This window comes from Stenella coeruleoalba (genome assembly GCF_951394435.1).
Source record: "Stenella coeruleoalba genome assembly, chromosome: 8".
Lineage (NCBI taxonomy): Eukaryota > Metazoa > Chordata > Mammalia > Artiodactyla > Delphinidae > Stenella > Stenella coeruleoalba.
The window spans coordinates 54581969-54606614 of NC_137154.1; the positions used below are offsets into that span (position 1 = coordinate 54581969).

Genomic DNA, 24646 nt, shown 5'->3' on the forward strand with positions numbered 1-24646 from the left:
CCCCATGCCACTGTCATTGTTGTTGTGCCTACAGGAAGGTGTGGCTGCAGTAACAAAACTCTGGAGTCAGACCTCATTTTGAACCTTGTATCATGTGAAGCTACAAACTTCAGATCCCCCATGGGGATACTCCTAGTGGCTAACTCAGAGGGTTAAACTACATAATGCATGCAAGGCAGTGTGAAGATTCAATATTAATTCAATTATTAAAACAACATTAATTTTTCCCTGAAAATCACAGAAGGATCTGGGTGAGAGAAAGGGGAATGCCATTTCCAAGGTCACATAAATCTCTGCTCTGAAGCAGCTTCCCTGGGGACTGCACAGTGGGCAGTGTAGGGGTGGGGTGGGGGACAGAGACCCCTATTATACCAGAGTCGGAAGAACAATCTGGACCATCAGCTCACCATGAAGAAGTAAGGGTGATTTATCTCATTTAGGACCTGAATGTTGTCTGTGGTCACTGAATGAATGCTGGAGCACCAGGCCAGTGAGAAAAGCCAAGGTTCATTGACGATGTATAAGTGGATGTTGATGTTAACTGCTTTATATTCTCTGGGAAGAAAAAGAACCCACAGGAGATTTAGACTTAATCTCACTCTCATCATGTAAAAGGGAAACAGCCACCATGTCTGTGAAAGGCTGTTGCTTAAATCACCAGAAGTAGTTGGTAGTAGGACAACTTATGATATGACATGCAGAATGAGCTCATGTTACGGTGAGATAAAGGACTGGATTTAATACCTTTCCTCCTGTACCAACAGTAGTATTTTAGTAAACTGGCTTCCTAAGGGAAAGAGGAGGGAAGGAAGGAAGGAAGGAGGAGAGGGAGAGTGGGAGGGAGGGAGGAAGGAAAGGGAGACGGAGGGAAAGAAAAAAGAAGAAAAGCCCTAACTGTAGAATTTGCCAATTTCCATGGTGTAAATACTCCCACAACTTGCTCCCATAAGCTGAAATGCACCAGCTCCAGTACACTGTTTTGTAGCAAATGTACTTCCTTCCATCAGAGTACTTACCACACTCTACTCTATTTATCTGCTTTCCTATCAGTCTTCTTTACTTGACTGTAAGCAAATTAAAAGCAGAGACTGTGTCTTACTCATCTCTGTATATCCAGTACCTAGCATACCTGCCTTCAGAAATAGTTAAAGGAAGGAATGAAGAAATGAATACCAATTTGTTGAATATTTAAATTTCAAATATAAAGAATTTTTATAAGCATTGAGTAGGGGGAATGGAACACAACACTTCCCAATGTCAGAACTTCAAATGTCAGTAAATATTTGTGCACTACCTACAGAAACAGTAGAAGAACACCTAGTCAAGTTGTTATTTTCAAAGATTAAATTTCTCAGAAAATACACCATGTAAGTGCCTTCAAAAGACTTTTTAAACCCTGAGATGGTATAGCATATTGAAAACAGCTCTGTACAAGCCTGGGTTTGAATCCCAGCTCTGTCACATACTAACCTGGCAATTTCTTAGGCTCAGTGTATACACTGTAAAATAAAAATAACCATACCACCTTTACAGGAGTGCTTGCCATTAGTTACCCAATATGTTACATTGTCTTTAAGAGAATTCTACAGATCACCTAAAGATAAATTTAAAAAATAGAAATAAGGAAATGGTTTTTAAAAACCTATTTTTTATACTTTTTGAAACCAACACATAAAAACCAAACACATTTCTATACATTAATAAACATATAGAAATTGAAATTTAAAACAATACTATTAGCAATCACTCCAAAGAAAATTAAATACTTAGGTATAAACTTAACAAAACAAGGAAGGATCTGAAAGCTGTAAACTGCATAATAGTGATAAAAGAATATGTTTAAAACATAGGAGAAATCTTTGAGATCTAAGAGCTAGACCAAGAACTCTTAGACTTGACACTAAAAGCATGATCCATAAAAGGTAAAATATAACTATTTTGTAACTATGGAATCTATTGAAGGCTTTCAACTTCCAGGGGAGTTTTGGATGGTAAGTTATAGTTAACTTTGGTTGATTTCATCACTTGGCACAGTAGCAGTTACAGTACACCAGCCCCTAGCCCCATGGCAGGCAGCTGTGCCCATGTTCCTGAAGCAGCTTGCACACACCTTGTAGGAGCCAAGGTGAGCCAAAAGGATGCTATCCTTCATATATTAGGTATCTGTGCTCTGATCACTGATTGATGCTTCCATCCACAGAGCTGTAGACAGAGTAGGGAAGCCATGATTTTTGTACCTTCCCCCATTGTTGCAAACCCCTCCCACTCCCACTGAAGTGACTACCAGGGGTTAAAAGGGCCAGCACTCTTTCTTCCCCACCTTTTATTTTTCTTTTTTTCCCTTTTTGGGAGTCATACATTAAAGACTAGGACATGCAAAAGCAACTTTATATAGGGGGAAAATTAGAAAGTGACATGTATGAGCAAGGAAAGGAACAGAAGAGATTTGAGAAGAACTCAGGCTGATCCTTGGCACAGAGACAGCCAACAACAACACATAAACAAATAACAAAAATACAGCATACCTTGAGGAAGGGAAGAATCTGATTTCCAGAGTTACCAGATTATTAGATTGAAATATACATTTTTCAACCAAAAAAAAATCACAAGGCATACTAAGAAACAAGAAAATAGGGTCCATTCAAAGGAAAAAAAATAACTTGATAAAAACTGTTCCCAGAAAAGAGCTGTTGGCAGATATGCTAGACAAGGACTTGGAAACAAGTATTTTAAAGATACTCAAAGAACTAAAGGAAGATGTAGATAAAGTTTAAAAATGTATAAACAAAATTTAAATATTAATAAAGAACATAAATCCTAAAAGAGAAACCAAAAAGAATTCTAGAATTGAACAGTATAGTAACTGAAATGAAAATTTTATTATTAGGATCCAAAGGCAGATTTGAGCAGGTAGAAGACAGAATTGGTGAAGTTGAAGACAGGCCAATAGACGTTAACCATTCTGAAGAACAGAAAGAAAAAAAATTGAAGAAAAATGAACAGCCTAAGATGTCTATGGGACACCATCAAACAGATCAATATATGCATTCTTGGATTCCCAAAAGGAAAAGAGAAATAGACCAGGACAGAAAGAATATTTGAAAAAATAATGGCTTAAAACTTCTCAAATTCAATCAAAGACATGAAGGAAAACATCCAAGAAGATCAACAAACTCCAAATAAGATGAATTCAAAGGGACTCACGCTGAGATGCATTATAATCAGATTTTCAAAAGCCAGAGAGAGAATGCTGAAAGCACCAAGAGAGAAGCAACTTGTCTCATACAAGGGATCCTCAACATCACCAGCAGATTTCTCATCAGAACTTTGGAGGCCAGAAGGCAGTGGACCAACCTATTCAAAGTGTTAAAATACTGTCAATGAAGGATCTTATATCCAGAAAAACTGTCATTCAGAAGTGAGAAACAAATTAAGATATTCCCAGAAGAACTAAAGCTGAGGGAGTTCATGGCCACTAGACTCACCTTGCAAGAAAAACTAAATGGAGTTCTGCAAGGTGAAATGAATGGACACTAGACAGTTACTCAAAACTGAAGGAAGAAATAAAGATCTCAATAAAAGCAAATATATGGGCAATTATAAAAGCTAGTACTATTGTAACACTGGTTTGTGACTGTACTTTTTATTTTCTACATGATTTAAGAGACTAATATATCTAAAGAAAAAAAATTATTAGTCTAAAAGTTAGTATTATTGTAAATTTGGTTTGTAGCTCCAAAAGTTGTTTTCTATGTAATTTGAGACTAATGCCTTTTTTTTAAATTACTAGTTTACGTTTTGGGGCACACAATGTATAAAGATTTAATTTTCTGATGTTAACAACCCAGAAAGGTAGGAATAGATCTGTAAAGGAAAAGAGTTTTTCTATATTATTGAAATTAAGCTGATATAAATTCAAATAAGAGTGTTAAAGCTTTAGTATAATAAATGTAATTCCCATGCTAACCACAAATAAAATAGATATAGAATATACACCCCCCAAAAATGAGAAAAGGATTTAAACATTTCACTATAAAAGGTCAACAAAACAACAAAGAAAATTGTAATGCAGAAACCAAAGTGACAAAAAAGGTATAAGGCATACAGAAAGTAAAGAAAGAAAAAAAAACAGATGACAGAAACAAAATAACAAATATTTACAGAAATGACAGAAGTAACAGTGTGACAAAATCCCTCCTTGCCAGTAATTATTTTAAATATAAATGGGTCAAACTCTCTAAGTAAAAGACAGAGACTGGCAGAACAGATAAAACATATGTTTCAATTCATGATGTCTACAAGAGACTCACCTTATATTCAAAGACACAGATAGATTACAAGGGAAAGGATGGAAAGACAATCCATGCAGATAGTAACCAACAAGAGCAGGGGTGGCTATGCTGATATTAGACAAAATAGGCTTTATATCAAGGTTATAAGAGACAAAGAAGGACATTATATATTAATAAGAGGTTCAATACAGCAAGAAGATACAACAATTATAAACATTTACACACCTAATGACAGACCAGCAAAACTGACAGAGCAAAAACTAACAGAATTGAAGGGAGAAATAGACAGCTGTACAATAATCATTAGAGATTTCAATATCCCACTCTCAACAATGGATAGAACAACCACACCAAAGGTAAGTAAGGAAATAGAGTACTTAATCAACACAAGGACTAACTATATCTAACAGACATATAAATAATACTCAGCCCAACACTAACAACATACGCATTCTTCTCAAGTGCACACTTTGCAAGACAGACAACATGTTAGGCAACAAATTAAGTCTCGATAGATTCAAACAGATTGATACCATACAAGTATCTCCTCCAACCACAACAAGATGAAATTAGAAGTCAATGACAGAAGGAAAACTGGAAAATTCACATATCTGTGGAACTTAACACACTTTTAAACTACCAATGGATCAAGAAAGAAATCACAAGGGAAATTACAAAATACTTGGAGACAAATGAGAATAAAAACACAACATACCAAAACTTATGGTATGCAGCAAAAGGGGTGCTGGGCGTAAATTCATAGTTATACATGCTTACATTTAAAACACAAGAAAGATCTCAAATCAGCATCCTAACTTTGTAACTTAAGGAACTAGAAAAAGATGAACAAATTGATCCAACATAGCAAAAGAAAGAAAATAATAAAGATTAGAGCAGATATAAATGAAACTGAAAACAGAAAACCAATAGAGAAAATCAATGAACCCAAAGGTTAGTTCTTCAAAAAGATCAACAAAATTGATAAACCTTTATCTAGATGTACTATTAATAAAAAGAGAAACTCAAATTACTGAAAGCAGAAATAAAAGTGGGGACATTACTACCAATTTTACAGAAATAAAAAGGATTATAAGAGAGTACTATGAACAGTTGTATCCCAACAAATTGGATAACCTAGATGAAACAAATTCCTAGAAACACAAAACCTACCTTTTAATCATAAAGAATTAGAAAATGCAAATAGACATACAATGAATAAGGAGATTGCATCATAAACCAAAAACCTTCCAACAAAGAAAAGTCCTGGACCCATTGCCTTCACTGTTGAATTCCACCAAACCTTTCAAGAAGAACTAATACTAACCCATTAGGATAGCTACATCAAGAAAAAAAAAACCCAGAAATCAACAAGGGTGCAGAGGATATAGAGAAATTGGAACCCCTGTGTACTGCTGGTACAGCTGTTATGGAAAGCAGTATCCTCAAAATATTAAAAATAGAATTACCATATGATCCACAAAGTCCACTTAATGGATATATTGCCAAAACAATTGAAAGAAGGGTCTTGAAGAGATATTTGTACACCCATGTTCATAGCAGCATTATTCACTATATCTAGAATGTGGAAGCAACTCAAGTGTTCATCAACTGATGAATGAATAAGCAAACTGTGGTGTATACATGCAATGGAATATTATTTAGCCTTAAAAAAGAAAGAAATTCTGCAATGGATGGATTTAACATGGATGAACCTAGAGCATTTTATGCTAAGTGAAATAAGCCAGTTGCAAAAAGACAAATACTACATGATTCCACTTATATAAGTCAAAATCAGAGAAAGAATGCAGAATGGTGGTTGCCAGGGTCTGGGGGTGGGGGAGTTGGTAGGGATGTTATTGTTTAATTAGTACAGAATTTGAGCTTATAAGACAAAAAGAGTTAGGTAGCTTGATGGCAGAGATGGCTGCACAATGTAATGAATGTATATTAGAATGACTGAACTGTATGTTTACAAATGATTAAAACAGTACATTTTATATTATATGTATTTTTACCACAGTTAAAACATTTTTTAAAAATGACTAAAATCTGAATAAACTATAGACTTTTAATTTAAAAACCTTATGTTCACATGAAAACCTGTACGCAAATGTTCATAACAGATTTATTTATAATAGCTCATAAACAGAAACAGTCAGATAGCCTTAAGTTGGTGAATGATTAAACAAACTTCAGTACCTCCACACAATGGAATACTACTCAGAAATGAAAAAGGATAAACTATTATATACATAATAACCTGGATAACTCTCAAAGGGAATTATAGTGAATGAAAAAAAGCCAATCACAACACGTTATATACTCTATGATACTATTTATATTACATTCTCAAAATGACAAAATAATAAAAGTAGAGAACAGATTAGTGATTGTGAAGAGCTAGGGTTTGAGGTGAGGGGAAGTGGATGGAAGTAAGGGGAGTGTAGTTATCAAAGGGAAACAAAAAGAATACTTCCAGTGATGAAACTAGTCTATGTCTTGGTTGTGGCACTGGATATACAATCCTACACATGTGAAAAAACTGCACAGAGCTATATATACAATCACACACAAGATGAATATAAGTAAAACTGGGGAAATTTGAATAAGATTGGTGGATTGCATCAATGTCAATACCTTGGTTTTGATATTGTACTGAAGTTTTACAAGTTTTACCATTGGAGTAAACTGGGTAAAAGCTATACAGGATCATTTTGTGTTATTTCTTACAGGTTAATATGCAATTATCTCAAAATAAAAAGTTTAATTTAAAAAATACAATTTTTTTAACATCTTTATTGGGGTATAATTGCTTTACAATGGTGTGTTAGTTTCTGCTTTATAACAAAGTGAATCAGTTATACATATACATATGTTCCCATATCTCTTCCCTCTTGCGTCTCCCTCCCTCCCACCCTCCCTATCCCACCCCTCCAGGCGGTCACAAAGCACCGAGCTGATCTCCCTGTGCTATGCAGCTGCTTCCCACTAGCTATCTACCTTACGTTTGGTAGTGTATATATGTCCATGCCTCTCACTCGCTTTGTCACAGCTCACCCTTCTCCCTCCCCATATCCTCAAGTCCGTTCTCTAGTAGGTGTGTGTCTTTATTCCTGTCTTACCCCTAAGTTCTTCATGACATTTTTTTTTCTTAAATTCCATATATATGTGTTAGCATACGGTATTTGTCTTTCTCTTTGTGACTTACTTCACTCTGTATGACAGACTCTAGGTCTATCCACCTCATTACAAATAGCTCAATTTCGTTTCTTTTTATGGCTGAGTAATATTCCATTGTATATATGTGCCACTTCTTCTTTATCCATTCATCCGATGATGGGCACTTAGGTTGTTTCCATCTCCGGGCTATTGTAAATAGAGCTGCAATGAACATTTTGGTACATGACTCTTTTTGAATTATGGTTTTCTCAGGGTATATGCCCAGTAGTGGGATTGCTGGGTCATATGGTAGTTCTATTTGTAGTTTTTTAAGGAAGCTCCATACTGTTCTCCATAGTGGCTGTACCAATTCACATTCCCACCAGCAGTGCAAGACTGTTCCCTTTTCTCCACACCCTCTCCAGCATTTATTGTTTCTAGATTTTTTTCACGATGGCCATTCTGACTGGTGTGAAATGATATCTCATTGTAGTTTTGATTTGCATTTCTCTAATGATTAATGATGTTGAGCATTCTTTCATGTGTTTGTTGGCAGTCTGTATATCTTCTTTGGAGAAATGTCTATTTAGGTCTTCTGCCCATTTTTGGATTGGGTTTTTTGTTTTTTTGTTGTTGAGCTGCATGAGCTGCTTGTAAATTTTGGAGATTAATCCTTTGTTAGTTGCTTCATTTGCAAATATTTTCTCCCATTCTGACGGTTGTCTTTTGGTCTTGTTTATGGTTTCCTTTGCTGTGCAAAAGCTCTGAAGTTTCATTAGGTCCCATTTGTTTATTTTTGTTTTTATTTCCATTTCTCTAGGAGGTGGGTCAAAAAGGATCTTGCTGTGATTTATGTCATAGAGTGTTCTGCCTAAGTTTTCCTCTAAGAGTTTGACGGTTTCTGGCCTTACATTTCGGTCTTTAATCCATTTTGAGCTTATTTTTGTGTATGGTGTTAGGGAGTGATCTAATCTCATACTTTTACATGTGCCTGTCCAGTTTTCCCAGCACCACTTATTGAAGAGGCTGTCCTTTCTCCACTGTACATTCCTGCCTCCTTTATCAAAGATAAGGTGACCATATGTGCGTGGGTTTATCTCTGGGCTTTCTATCCTGTTCCATTGATCTAGCTTTCTGTTTTTGTGCCAGTACCATACTGTCTTGATTACTGTAGCTTTGTAGTATAGTCTGAAGTCAGGGAGCCTGATTCCTCCAGCCCCATTTTTCGTTCTCAAGATTGCTTTGGCTCTTTGGGGTCTTTTGTGTTTCCATACAAATTGTGAAATTTTTTGTTCTAGTTCTGTGAAAAATGCCAGTGGTAGTTAATTTTTAAAAATAAAATAAAAATGTACTCTAGGTTTATAACAAAAATATTATTTATAACAACAATAGCACAAAGGGCAGCAGTCAATGGAATTAAGATTTTAATATTCTATACTCTATATTATGGAATAATTTAACTCAAGGTGGATTGTAATAAGATAAGGATACTTTTTATAATTCATAGAGCAACCAGTAAAAAATAATTTAAAATGTAAGAAGCCAGTAGAGGAGATAGAATAGAATACTAAAAAATAATTGATTAACTAAAAAAAATTAAAAGGCAGGAAAAGAATGACCAAAATAAACAACCTAGAATAAAAAGGACAAATAGAAAAAAATAGTATGATGTAATATAAACCCAAGTATATTAATTATTAAACTAAATATTAATGGGCCAAACATTCCCATTGAAAAGCAGAGACTGTCCTACTAAATATAAAAGCAAGAACCTATAATATTTTATGAGATGTTTATAAGAGATGTACTTTAAATATAAAGACACAAAGCAGTTGAAAGACAAAGGACACAAAAAGAAATATCACACAAATACTAATTATAAGAAAGCAAGTGTGGCAATATTAATAAAAGTAATCTTTAGGCAAGAATTATAACCAGAGAAAATGGACATTTCATAATGAAAGGGTGGATTCACCAAAAAGATCTAACAATTATAAAATGCAAATACACCTAATAAAAGAGTTTAAAATATGAGAAGCCAAACAACCATAACAATCACAATAACAGCAACAGACAGAGCTAAAGGGAGAAATATACAAATCAACAATCATAATTGGAGATACTACACCCCCTTCTCCATAACTGACAGATGATGCACAAGGAGGCCTTAATTTCTCTCTGACTGAAGAGGTTGCTCCCAGAAGAAAGAAGGAAGAAGACATGGTCTAATCTCCTTGTCAACATGATACCTACATATTTTCTAAATATAATAATAATATTTACCAGGAAGAAAGGCCTTATGTATAGAACATTTTTTAAAAGGATGTTTCTGGTTGAGTATTTCTTTATTATATATTTTGTAAATAAATACAGAATGTGGATTTATGAGGCATGTGTCCCTGGAGAAAGTCACATAAGCCATACAACTCCCTGGGAGTATTAAATGCAGATGTTCTGTAACTCAAATGCTCTCCTTCTAAGTGAAATAACCCTGCAAACACTCACTTGGAGGCCGTATCTATTACTGTGGGCCACAGAGTACGGGTCCAATAAAGGAAGAAACCTGCAAAGTTGAAATCAATGTCTCTGACCTCTCCTTGCTTTGTCTGAGCCTCTTGATAGACTGCTGTATCTTTGAAATTAATAATAAAACTTCATAGTAGGTAAGTTCTCTGATGTGTGTGAGTTTGATCTGCAAACTAATGTTTCGTGTTAACTGAATAGGAAAAGCAGGGGGAAGATGCAGTATAAAATGCTTAAAAAGACTATCAACCAATTTAAACTAATTGATATTTATAGAATATCACACCCAACAAATGAAGAGAGCTCACCTTTTTCAGGTGGACATGGGAAGTTCACCAAGATATACAGCATAGTGGTCTATAAGGAAAGTTTAAATACATTTAAAGTATTGAAATCATGTGTTTTATAATGTTCACCGAGCACTCTTGATTAGCACCAAGGTGAGCTTTGGTGAGATTTTTTATCATTTCTATGTGTCTGGACTACAGGAAGAAATCAATGGGGAGGAGATTCATAAATCAGCGTTCATGTCAAGACAAATCAGAATAATGCCTCTATTATTTCAATCAATAAACCACCTTTACTCCCAACATCTGATATACACATTGTGTCCATCTGTTTGTATTTCAAATTGGCCGCTTTGCCCTATACCAAAACAAACCTTTCAAAGGCGTGTCAATAAAATTAAAAATTTAAAAATAAAGTATTGAAATCATATAGAGCTGTCCTCTGGTCACAGTGACCTTAAATCAGAAGTCAATAACACTAGAGTAGACGGAAAATCCTCAAATTTTAAAAAAGTTAGCAACACGTTTCTCAATAATCCATGAGTCAAGTGGGAACTAAAAAAACTTTTAAATATTTTAAATTGGATAATAAGAATATATCAAAATTATTTGTGGAATGCAATTAAAGCAATGCTTGCAGGGAAATTTACAGCCTTAAATGTTTACATTAGAAAAGAAGATCTAGAATCAATCACTTAATTTTCTGCTTCTAAAAGAAGAGCAAATTAAACCTAAAGGAAATCGAAGAAAGAAAATAATAAAGATAACAACAGTCAAAGAAATAGGAAAGAAAATGTGCAACAGAATAAAACGAACAAAGCCAAAATTTGGTGTTTTGAAATGGTTAGTAAAATTCATAAACCCCTGGCAAGACTGACCAAGAATCAGAGGGAAAATAAAAATGTTCAGTACCAAAATGTATTGGAACTACAGGTGACAGGTGCACAACATTGTGAATGTACTAAATGCCACTCAATTGTTTACTTTAAAATGGTTAACTTTATGTGAATTTCACCTCACTAAATTTTTAATAAATTAAAAAATTTTAAACACTTAAAAATTCCCACATCAGAAATAAAACAGAGGGCATCTCTATATTCATATAAGTTTGATCAAAGTAATGTATTTAAAGCATTCTCAGTCAAAATGGCAAGGTCACAATGTCTTGTGAGTGTGGTCTGATGGAAGTAAGCATTGCTCACAGAGAATGTATTGGAAATGTGATCATAGTAAGTATTCTGGTCATGAACAGTATACAAATAACAAGTTACAACCGCTTAACTTCTTAAAATTTAGTGTTTCTTGAGGGGAATGACTTGGAATAAAGTCTGCTCATGAACTGTCACAATCAACCTTGTATTACAGGCATATGGAAGAAACCCTTATTCTTATTAGAATATATAGTTTCCTTAAGAAAAAGGATGATGCCTCGCTTATGTTGACTTTTCACATAAAACTAGCATGGTGCGCTGTACATATTACTACTCAGTGAATATTTGCTGAGCTAAATTAAACTGCTTGATTTTCTAATAGGACTCAGGATATGATCTCTCTTAAGTCTGATGCCAGCTGAAACTACGTCCATATAACTATGGCCAATGAATAACTAAAGGCTTATTAGTGAAAGAATTTGGACTCTGGAGTCTGTCAGGCCTATATTTAAATCTCAGTGTGGTCCCTTGCTGACCAACTGTATTGACTTTGGTGAATTACCTAACCTCCCTGAACTTTTCCTCTTTACAGGCAAGATGACTCATTCGCAGAATGGTGGTGATGATAATTTCCAGGGCACAGAATGTAAGGATGGTGATAATAAAAGCAACATTCATACAACAACATATGAACAACATTATGTTCATATATTTGCCCAGCATTTTGCTCTGTGCATATATGAATTATGTCACTTAATCTTTTAACCATTCTATCAAGTTACTGTTATCCTTAATTTTCAAATGAAAAAACTGATTATTAGAAACTTGTCCAAAGTCACACGCATAGCTGATGGGTAAGCCAGAATTTCAAAAAGAGCCTGTGGTCTACCAACAGAACTTGACACATAATAAAGGCTCAATAGTGGAAGCTATTATAATTATTTCCAACTACTAGATGAATCTAAATTATGATTAGGAGAGAAGCAAATCATCTTGGAACTATTTTCTCTTCGATAAAAAAGTAAAAGGGGGGCTTCCCTGGTGGCGCAGTGGTTGAGAGTCCGCCTGCTGATGCGGGGGACACGGGTTCGTGCCCCGGTCTGGGAGGATCTCACATGCCGCGGAGCGGCTGGGCCCGTGAGCCATGGCTGCTGAGCCTGCGCGTCCGGAGCCTGTGCTCCGCAACGGAAGAGGCCACAACAGTGAGAGGCCCGCGTACCGCAAAAAAAAAAAAAAAAAAAAAAGTAAAAGGAAACAAATACACTCAAAACAGAGAAGTAGTTGGGCAAAGAGAAATCTTCTGAATGGGAAAAAGAGGTAATACATGTATAATTATCTAATTCTAAAAGAAAAAAGACCTATTTTATGATCATCTCCCCCCATGGCCAGAGAGGCTGGAAAAGTCAGAACATGAACAGAGGTGTATCCAACAGCCTAGCTCATGGCTTGAGATACAAAAAGATATCTAGGGGAATTTTTACTAGCTCAAGAGATTTTGGAGATATATATGTATATCTGAACAAAATACATATACATGTTCAGACTGTCTCTGAAGCCTTTACAATTATCTGAAAAAAATTATTTTTAATCTAAGAGAAAGGGAATATGGATTAAATTAAACAGTGATTAATAATAGCTAAGTTTGAAAAAGTTACCACTTTATTCCCAGGTGCTTTTAATTCTAAAAATCTGTCTCTGATTATATATTTATAAATGTGGTGGTTGAGAATTTCAGTTTCTTCTCATACTTGGCTGTTTTAAGGGTTTTTCTAATAATGATTTAATTATGTTCTGAATTATATCTATAAGAAATCTGGCTATCTGGATTACAAAGTTATTTACAAGGTACTGCAATCCATCTAGTAATGGCAGAAGGAAATCGACAACTTTCTGAGTTCTGACTTTTCAATGATCAATTTATATAAAAACAAAAACACCAAGCATACAAAAAGGTGTGTTGAATGATGAGAGATTGAAGCATGAAGGAGGAGCTGAAGAGTATGTTCCAGGAAGAGTCTACCCTTGATAAATGTTTGTTGGCAGAGACGGAGGGAAGGGTAAGAAGATGAAAACAGGAGATTCCAAAAAGAGAGCCACACACAGAAATCTTGAGGTGGGAGGGGGGACCTAAGTAGCTTGGTTGGGATACAGATTTCGTGCAAGTAAGGCAATATATGCCAAAAGAGATGTGGTCAAACACTTATCTCAATCCACTGTAGAACAGCCTCTTGTGGTCAACATTTATTCTACTGATATTTTCTTTTGTGAGGCGTTCAATGGAGAATAACTGGCCCACTTGCTGAAAACCAGGAGCTCTTCTATCAAAACCAGGCAACCAAAAAATCTGTAAGGAAAAACAGGAAGTCTTTCAGTGGATAATCCAGCTGTTTAGGTACAAACAGCCCCAAGTAGAATGGCTGGAGCCCCATTCCAGCATGGGTAACAGTCTATAGGGAGCAGAGAGATTCTAGCCCTTGGTGATAGAGTCAACCTGGCCTAATACTGTCTAATGAATTCTTATAATGGGGCTTTCACCCAGGTTGTTCTGGAGCTGAGTTTTCCCAGTTAACATCATGGGACCAAGGGTCCACTGTGTCCTCACACTGGCCAGGGTGGATGAGGAGCTGGTACGTGTGGAGGAAAGGTGGGAATCATAAACATCTCCTCTGGCTAATGATGCTAAAAATCATCTTTGCAGGGGGTCATTTCCTGCCAACAGGGAATGCTATTATGACTCATCTGTGGAAATAGTTCTATTTGCAAAAAGACACATATTTGTTTCACTCATAGCTTTCTTCTATATTCTGAGAATTTAAGACATTTGGAATGACTGACTGCCCAAATGCAGAGTTGCTTCTGAAGAACATGATGAAAAACTCTCTGCTCAAAAAGTCTCTTTATATGTCATTAATGAAAGCCAAGTCCTCAAAGCCTTAGTGTTCCATACCGAGGCTCTTTCTTTCCTTTCTTTTTTTTTTTTATAAGGACCAATGGCTATAGAACTTGAGTGGCTTGGCCAATTAAATAAATTATTCCCCCCAGTGGGGAGCAGCAACTAAGAGAAGAAAGATGGGGTAGATTCTTTCTCCCCGTTACCTCAAGGCTCTTTCTAATAGCTGTATGCTGGTGATGGTGCAGGTCACGTCATATAGCCATTACACACATTCCCTTTTAACAGAGTGGTGACATTTCATTTAGTTTGTAATAGCAAATAGCCTCAATGTTTTTCCCCACTGATGTAAATTTCATTGGGTCATTCTTAGATTGCCACATATAGCTGTATAAAGTAGTCATCTCCATTTTTACAGGGAGCAAAATTATTTTAGGATCCCAGGGAAGATCTACAAGGTAGGTCAGATTCAGCTGCTATGCTCCTGGGACATGCTACCCACCTCCTAACCTCTACCATAAATACTAAGATAGACATACCAGCTGTTGCTCAATCTTAGAGTCAAGGATCACGCTTACTACATGGCGGACATACAAGCTTCTGTGAAAATGTCTTGGTGCAGGGGCATTAAGATCAAATATCACAGATTTTTTTTCCTTCTGTGCAAGTTCCAATAATTCAGTCAGTTTTGGAATCTTCTGATTCCTGCTTTTTCTCTATCAGCCTCTGATAGGGGCTTCATATTGTAAAATGGTTTGAACTAAAAATAAATATATCAGAGAAAACACTGGCTCCTATCAAAAGCATTTTCCAATTCTCCTGCTTTTAGTCCCGTACCCAGCCCTACCTCCATGTTGGTCCATTACCATTCAACCCACCAGGCCCTCCAAAATACTGGTCCTGAGAGAAGATTTGCCAAGAAGAGATATTAAATGTAATCTCCATAGGTAATCATGGTATTTGGAATGATTTATTCTATATTGTAGAACCTGATGTATTTGTACTGAAGGTCCTTCATGTTCTTGTCTTGAAGTTCCTTTTCAACCTTTTTTTTACTATAACTCAAAATATTACAATCCCCTTTCAGTTGCACTGGCTTCCACATTTTCTCTCACTGTTCTAGTTTTGTGTAATGGAAAGAAAATAGGCTTTGACTTCAGACTGAATTGAATTCAATCCCAGCTCTATCACTCATTTGCCTTTGTTACCATAACCACCTGTTAAAATCCTATCCTCAAACTGCAAAGCCCAGTTCAAATGCTACCTCCTTAATGAACCCTCCCTTAAATATTCCTAAGCTACAGAGACTTCAATGGTGCTAAACCCCAACGACCCATTTTTAGGCCTTTGTAATTGTATGTCTCATTCTGCCTTCTTCAGTCATTTGTACATATCCTAGACCAGATTCAAATCCTAGCTTCATATACTTCTTGCTGTGTAACATTGGTAAAACCATTTAAAATGTCAAAGTCTTCATTACCCTAATATAAAATGGGGAAGGGGAGAAGTAATCTATGTATTCACAGGATTATTTTGAAGATCAAGTATGATAAAATATTTACCAGGTCTAGGAGCATGTCTGGTACACAGAGAAGTGCACAATTCACAATAGTTCCCTCACTCTCTACTGCTTCTACTGCAGTGCAACTCCCTAATGGCAGGAACTGTTATAATTTCTTTGCAGTACACAGCATTTCATCTTATACCTCAGTCCATACATATATTAGCTATATTAACTTTAAGAGATGGCTACTTTTATTGTCATTTGCCAATTTGTAGGTAAAGTCAGTGATAACAGGCTATCTCTCAGGAGAAGGAAGCAGCAGCTACCTCACATTTTACCAAGACTCAAATAATCTCTCCTTTTCTCTATACAACTTTATCTTCATTCTCCTTCTCACACTTTCCACTTCTTCTCCATCCTTTGACTTCCTAAGCAACCTGCCCTTTCTCACCTTTTTCTCAAGAAAGAATAAATCACATTGCACAATATTCCCATGCTATACCTGAAGGCAGATCGTAAGTCTGGAATTAAACCATGGTCTACATCTGAGTAGAGGTTTATAAGTAAAGATTTTCTTAATCCTCAGGAAAATAGAAATTTGCTTTGGAATACAAGCTTTTGTTAGATTCTACCAGATCTAGACCAACTGATGCACTTAATCATTAGACCTTCATGAGGGGAAAATTGTTAAAGGAACAGGATGGGAAAGACCAAGAAAGGATTTAAATAACTTAGCCGTGCATAAGTTTTAAAATGTCCCTGAATGGGAAAAAGGAATAAGAAATGTACTATACAAGGACATTTATTTATGAAACCTTTACTTTAATGATAAAGTGGATGAAAAATTCAAAATAGTAAAACTATGAAGATTAATCAATAGAGTTTAAAACCAGATTCCAGTAATCTCTAAATAGCATTACAGGGTAGATCTAATATCTGAAGTAAGTTGGGCCTCTTTTTTATATATAAAATGGGAGGACTTATTCAGAAAAATAAACTGGAAAGGGACAATGCCAGTTTAGATTATCTCCAATGTAAAGTTGAATATTTTCAAAACAGTACTAAAAAGTCCTTGGTTCTCTATGCCTATGCTTAGAAAAATTTCAAGTAGAAGAGCCAGTGGGTGATTCAATGTATCATATTGGTTTAGAAGTAGGAAAATTATCCAGAATCTGCCCAATGATGCCACTCTGAGGGAAACAATACCGCTCAACAGACAATTATGAGAACTATCTGTAAGTATCAATGAACAACAATACAGTTTTCTTGTTGATAGAGGTACAACTACCTTTACGATTAATGTCACTACCATAGCAAATCACATTTCTCAGAGCACTAAAACCAAGAAGTGGGAATTTTTAACAACCGTAAGTCCTTTTCCATGTCTTTATCTATAACTGTCAGAAGAACACTACTTTCTTCTCTATGGCACACTCTTATAAGCTTTGTTAGGAACCTACTTTGCAAGAACCACCAGAAGAAATGTACCACAGACAAATTACTATCAGGAGTCACAGAAAATTCTACTGCACCTTATCAAATTATAACTACGGACTTGAGTATGTTGATTCAAAAAAATAACCAAATAATTGTCCACGGTACCAGAACCCAAGGGGAAAAGAGGCAGAATAATTGGAGTTAAACCAGGAGTTCAGATTGACTCTGTTGACACTGTTGCCTAAGATCCTATTAATGCTGAAGTTAGAAAAGATCTAAGCCAACTATAACAGGCAATATAACAAGGCTTAATTATCTCTTGCATTAGTCCAAGCAATATGTCTATTTTACAGGTTTTTTAAAAACCCCAAAACTGAGATGGTGGTCTGTCATCAATATCTGTGAGCTATTAACCAAAGAGTTATATCTCATTTTCTAGCACTGCCTAACCTGAATGTACTCTCTTTGGTCCTATCTTTACTTTCTTTCATTTCCTAGCTTATAAAGATAGCCAATATTTATTGCTTTCACCAGAGCAAAATCAACACTTCACCTGGAAAGTTATGTTTCAGGCATTTACGGAAGTCCCATCCTACTTTTCTCAAGTCTTAAACCAAGATCTTAAGGATATGCAGTAACCTATACCCATCTTGAAATTCTAAGACTGACTCTAAATTCTATTCACATAGACTCTAAGGAGAAATTTTAACTGTACAAAATAACATTTCATTATCCAGGAATCAGCAAACTTACTCTGTGAAGGGCCATACACTAAACATTTTTGACTTTGTTAGACATATAGTCTATGTCACAATTATTCAACTCTGCTATTATATTGCAAAAACAGCCATAGACAATTCATAAGTGAATAAGTATGGCTATGTTCCAATAAAACTTTATTTATGGATACTGAAATTTGACTTTTATATAATTTTTATGTGTCATGAAACATTATTCTTTTGATTTTTCTTCAACCATTTAAAAATGCAAAAACCATTCTGAGCTCACAAGCTATATAAAAACAGTCAGTGGGCTGGATTTGAACAGCAGGCCATAGTTTGCAAACCCCTGACCTCGGCCATGACCTATTGGCTAAGGAGAGACATAATCTAGTGAGAGATTACAAATTATCCAAAATTATCCAAGGCCAAACACTAAAGAAAATTAAGATGATTTCTGGGATTAACTGGATGTTGTAGAGTATAGGTAGCAAGCTTTTTTGAAATAGCTCTCTGTATGATTTGACTTACATCTTGGAACCATTCTCACAAAACACAGAAAGACCTTCAGTGATCTCAAAATATTTCTTCAACCATCATCTTTGCTGATCTTCCAGATCATCATAAACCTTTCTTTTTGAAAGTAAAAGGGAAGGCCATAGTCTATGGGTATTAATTTAATGACAAGACATACATCAAAGACTCTGCCTATTAATGCCTATTCCTTGATCCAAGGCTTTTAATCTTTGCCTCAGAAAAACATGCAGTCTTAGCTAAATTAGTCTAATAATCTTCAGATCTCATAATAGGTTCATCTATTTTATGGTACCACATTAAATATAATGCCTCTTGTTAACTTAAAATATCCAGTATTTTTATATTAGTTGATTAATTACAAAATACCTACATTCTCTTTCTCATATTACCAGTTACTAATGTAACACGCTTAATAGCAACTATTATCCTTATCAACAGAGGAGAATCTCATCATTTCTATAATTTGAGAACTGTCCATACCTGGAACAGATCTTTTGGATGCTCCTATATCAAATCTTGATTTAATGTTACTTATTGATAGGTTAAACTTAAAAATGAAAAAAGGTAATAATAGGCTGATTATGCAATAATTTTTCCAGATTCCCTTATAGAATCTCAGATCCATTACCAGATATCAAATTGGCTCAACTGGCCAAAATTATGGCTGTCTCTATGGCATGTGGGATTACTGAAAATAAAAGGGTAAATATATGCATTGCTTGTTTGCCTTTCAAGTGATTCACAACTTTGGAATGTTATGGGGGAAAAAATAGAGATTTTTAACCTCTTCAGTTATCTGTATTAAAAATGAATAATAAATACGCATATTACTAGATGTTTTGGAACTCCCCAAACAAATTCCTGTCCTAAAGGTAGAGCCCCACAGTAAAACAGACATTAGAGGAAATACTTTGGCAGATCATCAACAGATGATCTAAACAGAATGCTCTGATTAATGTCCTTAGACAAGGGCCTCTTATAGAAAAGAAAGACCAACCTATGGAATTCAAGAATTCCATCATTAATGCAAACTTGGTAATTGAAGAGAAATTTATTCTCTCACAGTTTGGAGGCCAAAAGTCTAAAACCAAGGTGTTATCAGGCCCATGCTCACTCTGGCGGCTCTGGCGGAGAATCTGTCTGTACTAGCTTCGGGTGACTGCTGACATGCCTTGGCCTTCTTTGGCTAATAGCCACATCACTCCAGTTCCTACCTCCATGATCACATCACTTCTCTTCTCTGTGTGGTCTCCTCTATATGTATGTCTGTTCTCCCCTTGTCTCTCCATTACAACAATACATGATTATATTAAGGCCCACCCAGATAATCCAGGATAAGCTCCTTCTTTCCAGATCCTTAACTTAATCACATCTTTTGCCTTTATGATAATGGTCACAGGTTCTAGGGATCCGCATGTGGCTATATCTTTTCTGGGGTCACCAATCAACCTACTACACCAACTCAATAATGATTATTTGTGTACGTAATACCTAAATGAAGGGAAATATACTTAAGCTAGTAGAAGATTTTTTAAAATGCTTGGGGTGTAATAGTGAATGTTTGTCATGACAATTCTCAGAGAAAATATACATAAATTTCACTAAAGTTGGTTGTGTCTCTTGTATAATTTCTGTCTTCTTTTAATATGTGGGAATCAAGCTTTTTGACGTTAACCCAGGACAAGGTTAAATGTTCTCTGGGGCTGTTAGACCTCTCCAATTGTAGGACTCCCCAAACACTTAGAAAACAATATCTGCTTATAAAGAGTCTGAAAAAATAGCATATTTCCTAGGAAACAGCCTTCTAAGGATATTGATTCCATCAACAGGAATTGAATAATTTGAGGTAATTATCAAAAATTTGTCTTTCACTTTGGCTGATACAATAAATATATAATTTATTATAGTATTATAAATAACATAGCCCAAGCCCTCGGCATACATCACACCTTAAATTCTTTAGCCTGAGTAAATATAGAAAATAAAAAAGCACTAAATTTACTTTTAACCAACTAGCACCATTGTTAACACTTTGTGTTGCAGCTCCATTGGGTGGGTGATGTTTATTAAATGCAATTATAAGGACTTGCATTGGACTTGGTTTTGGATGGTACTTGAAATGCAGTGTTACAGGAAAATTAATTTATCAATGCCATTAACTATACATTTTCAACAACATTGAGAGAGAAGAAATGAGTATGACACACAGATTTGCTTACTAAGCCCTGGATAACCATTCATTCAGCAAGCTTATGCTGTGCGTTCATAAAACACCAATCCTGTTCTCAAGATATTCACAGTATAGTAAGGGAGATAAGACAGACAGACAAATAAAACATGATATAGGTTCCATGACAGTGGTCACTGAAAAAGTGACCTTCTTAGAGTTGGACTACAGTAACAATAAAATACCGTTTGCGGAAAACTTCAAATGCGTTATTTAATTCAACCGCAGAACACTACATTAAAAATGAAAAAACTGAAGCTTGAAAGCATAAATGACATGCCCAATGGTTCAACTAATAGGTAAATGATAAGTGACACCCAACTGTTCAACAATTGATGAACAATTCCAGGCAAAAATCTAACCCTGATGCTGGGATGCTTTCCTCAGCTGTATTATTTCCCACTATAAATATGTTAGAATAAGGGTATTCAAAGTACTGGTTAGTAATGAGGTGGGGAGTTTGTACCAGAATATATTTTAACCAACTACTTTCTTCACCAAGAAATCTTGCTATGTAAAGAAAAAAGTCAACTGAACTAAACAGTGTGCTTAGTGACACAGCTGATTTAAATTATCCGGTTGTTCTAGAATAATAATAATTAAAAACAAATAGGTGGGTACAATAAGTTACAGAAGATTTGAGAGAAAGTGAACTATGTTGCTTTAGTTTATGATAACTGAAAATAATGAATGTGGTAAGAATCAATTAAATACATTAAAATTTTGACAAAGCTGGTTCAGAAACAAGCTCATTTAAGATTTTTTCAAGTCTTGTGAATCCTTTACCAACAAATGTTATATTATTGCAAGATTGTAATTCAGTTTTCTCTTTGTTAAAATGACAAAACTGATCTTTGAATATTCAGTCTTTTCCTTAAAATATGGACTAAATCTTTATTTACATTGTGGGTCATCTGCCCAAAATATCTGTCTTATTTTTCCCCAAAATAACTGTGTACTTTGTGGTAACCTTGGCATGCCTGGTATTATTTTTAAATAAAAACAGAAGTTCCTCACTTCTGAAGGAACTCAAGTTCCTTAAAATTATGTTATCTTAAAAAAAAATTATGTTATCTTCTGCTATTTTTATTTTAAAACATTGTATTACCAGTCTGCTTAATAGGTAGTAAAACTACAAACATTCATTGTTCTCAAGTACTTAATATTCTTAAGTGACCAACCCATTACAATAACATTTTTTATATCACCTTTCCAGTATAGGACTCTAAATTCAGAAAAACAGAACTCCTTGAACAACGCAGGAGTTAGAGGTGCTGATCCCCACGCAGTCAAAAATCTGACTGTAACTTTACAGTCGGTCCTCTTTGTCCACAGTTCTGCATCTGCGGATTCAACCAACCACAGATGGTGCAGTGCTCAGTATGCATTTTTTTTTTTAATCTGCATGTAAGTGTACCCATGCAGTTCAAGCCCATGTTGTTCAAGGGTCAACTGTAAGATTACTAAATACTTTTACAACCAAATTATGTGCTGTTTCTTAGATAGCAAAATATCAAAGGTTGACTTCTTCATGCTATATGCCATATCCTACTTACAAGCAAGAAGGATGCCAGAAACACTTAGATATGTTTGGTATGCTCTGAATTACTTTTAATCTTGGCAATATTCCTTGTTTACAAATCTATGGTAAGTGTATGTTTATCACTACAAGCAACAGCCAAATGGTTTTCCAGAGTGGTTGTATCATTTTGCATTCCCACCAGCAATGCATGGGAGTCCAAGGGATCCATATTCTCACCAGTTATTGCTATTCCCAAGACTTTCTTTTTTTGAAGTCATTCTATAGGTTTTACCACAGTATCTCATTGTGGCTTAAATTTGCATTTCCTTAATGATTAATTAAATTGAGCATCTTTTCATGTGCTTATTTGCCATCCATGTACTTCTTTGGTGAAGTAGCTATTCAAATATTTGGCCATTTTTTAAATGGCTTAATTTCTGATTTTTGAGTTTTGGGTTTTTTTAATTATTATTCTAGATAAAAGTCCTTTATCAGATATGTGATTTGCAAATATTTTCTCCCAGTCTGTGACTTGTCTTTTCATTCTCTTAACAATGTATTTCACAGAGCAAGTTTTTCATTTTGATAAGGATCAACATCAATTTTTTTCTTTTAAGGATCATGCTTTTGTTGTTCTAAGAATTCTTTACTAATCCAGGGTCACTGCAATTTTCTTCTACACTTTCTACCAGAAGTCTATACTGAATAATAAAAATAGAAGATTTTATTTTTACGTGTCATTTATTCCTTCTCTGATTCTCTTTCTTTCATGTCGATCCAAGTTTCTGACCTATGTTATCTTCCTTCTCTCTGAAGAACTTCTTTTGATGTTTCTTGCCAGGCAATTCTCTTGGTGACAAATTACCTCAGTTTTTGTTTGAACAAGTCTTTATTTCTCCTTTAATTTTGAAGAATAATTTTGCTGGATATACAATTTTAGGTCAGTGGGTTTTTTTCTTTCAACATTATAAATTGTATACTCTTCTTGTTTGCATGGTTTCTGATGAGAAGTCTGATGTAATTCTTATCTTTGCTCCTCTGTAGGTGAGGATTGTTAACCCTCTCTTTGGATTCTTTTGTCTTTGGTTTTCTGCAGTTTAAATATAGTATGGCTAGGTATAGATCTTTTGGGTATTTATCCTGCTTGGTGTTCTCTGAGCTTCCTGGATATGTGGTTTGGTTTCTGTCATTAATTTTGGAAAGTTTTCTGCCATTAGTACTTCAAATATTTCTTCTGTTCCTTTCACTTTTTCTTTCTCCATTTGGAATTCCTATCACATGTATGTTATAACTTTTGTAACTATCCCACAATTCTTGGCTCTTCTGTTCTTTTCTTTTCTTTTTTTTTACATTTCAGTGTAGGAAGTTTCTAGTGATATATCTTCAATATCACTGATTTTTCCTTATCATTTTCCAGTCTACCAATGAGTCCATCAAAGGCATTCTTTATTTCTGTTAAATGTTTTTGATTTCTAGTGGTTCCATTTGATTCTTTCTTAGAGTTTCCATCTCTCTGCTTACACTACTTATTTTTTCTTTCATGTTGTCTACTTTTCCCATACTTCTGTTAGAGCCCTTAACATATTAATTATAATTATTTTAAATTCTCTGACATTTCCAAAGTCTGTGTTATATCTGAGTCTGGTTGTGATGCTTGCTTTGTCTCTTCATACTGTGTTTTTTCTTGTCTTTTAGCATATCTTATAATTTTTTTTTGCTGGAAGTTGGATATGATGTAAACAGTAATAGGAACTGAGATAATCATGCTTTTACTGTCAGGTTTTATATTAATCTGGCTAGGACCTGGACTATGTTTAATGCCTACTATAGCTATAGGTACCAGAGGATTCAGTTTCCTTGTTTTATTTTGTGCCCTATCCTATTTCTCTGGGTTCCTTAAGAACTTAAACAGAGTCTAAGTTCTCTCAGTCATAATCCACTTTTATTATACAGAAGCCCTGTTCATGTAAGGTGCTGAGGAAGGGAAGTATACTATAACCTTATGATTAAATCTTTGTATTTTTTAGTGGGTCTGAGTCTGGGCTATGACTTTCAAAACCATTTCTTAGTATTTTTTCTCTCTACCTTTACATGACAGGAAGGCTAGAGAGGGCTTGAATTGACTGATTTCCCTCCCCATGTATTTGATAAGGTTATGGTAATGTGGTTACTTCTGGAGACTAAGCCTTTGTAATGGAGAATACTCTGGATATATTTCAAAAGGGTTATATTCTCCTTTCCCTGTTCAAAACCAGAGATGATTTTGTTTTCTTGATCTCCACTGTAAGACCCTGATGGAGTTCCTGGAGGCAAAACCCACAAAAATGTGGGGGCCTGTATAAAACTGGGCCCTCAGGAGTTTTTAAGACTCAAACTAGTTCACATTCAGCCTTCAGCA

General features: G+C 35.2%; 1 protein-coding gene across 9 annotated transcripts in view; it reads right to left on the reverse strand.

Annotated features, from left to right (window-relative positions):
* Window positions 1-24646, reverse strand: part of PAK1 (p21 (RAC1) activated kinase 1) — a 298535-nt gene that overhangs the window by 87629 nt on the left and 186260 nt on the right. The window contains exons 15-16 of one of the 9 annotated variants that reach the window (XM_079930714.1): window positions 13617-13756; window positions 408-555 (exon numbers count right to left, since the gene is read on the reverse strand). The exons of 7 other annotated variants lie outside the window; for them this stretch is intronic. In XM_079930714.1, the coding sequence (XP_079786840.1) occupies window positions 408-555; window positions 13617-13756 (288 nt within the window). Of the gene's footprint in view, window positions 1-407; window positions 556-13054; window positions 13757-24646 lie in introns of those variants that run through there. One more of the 9 variants, XM_079930718.1, reaches the window with a different exon arrangement.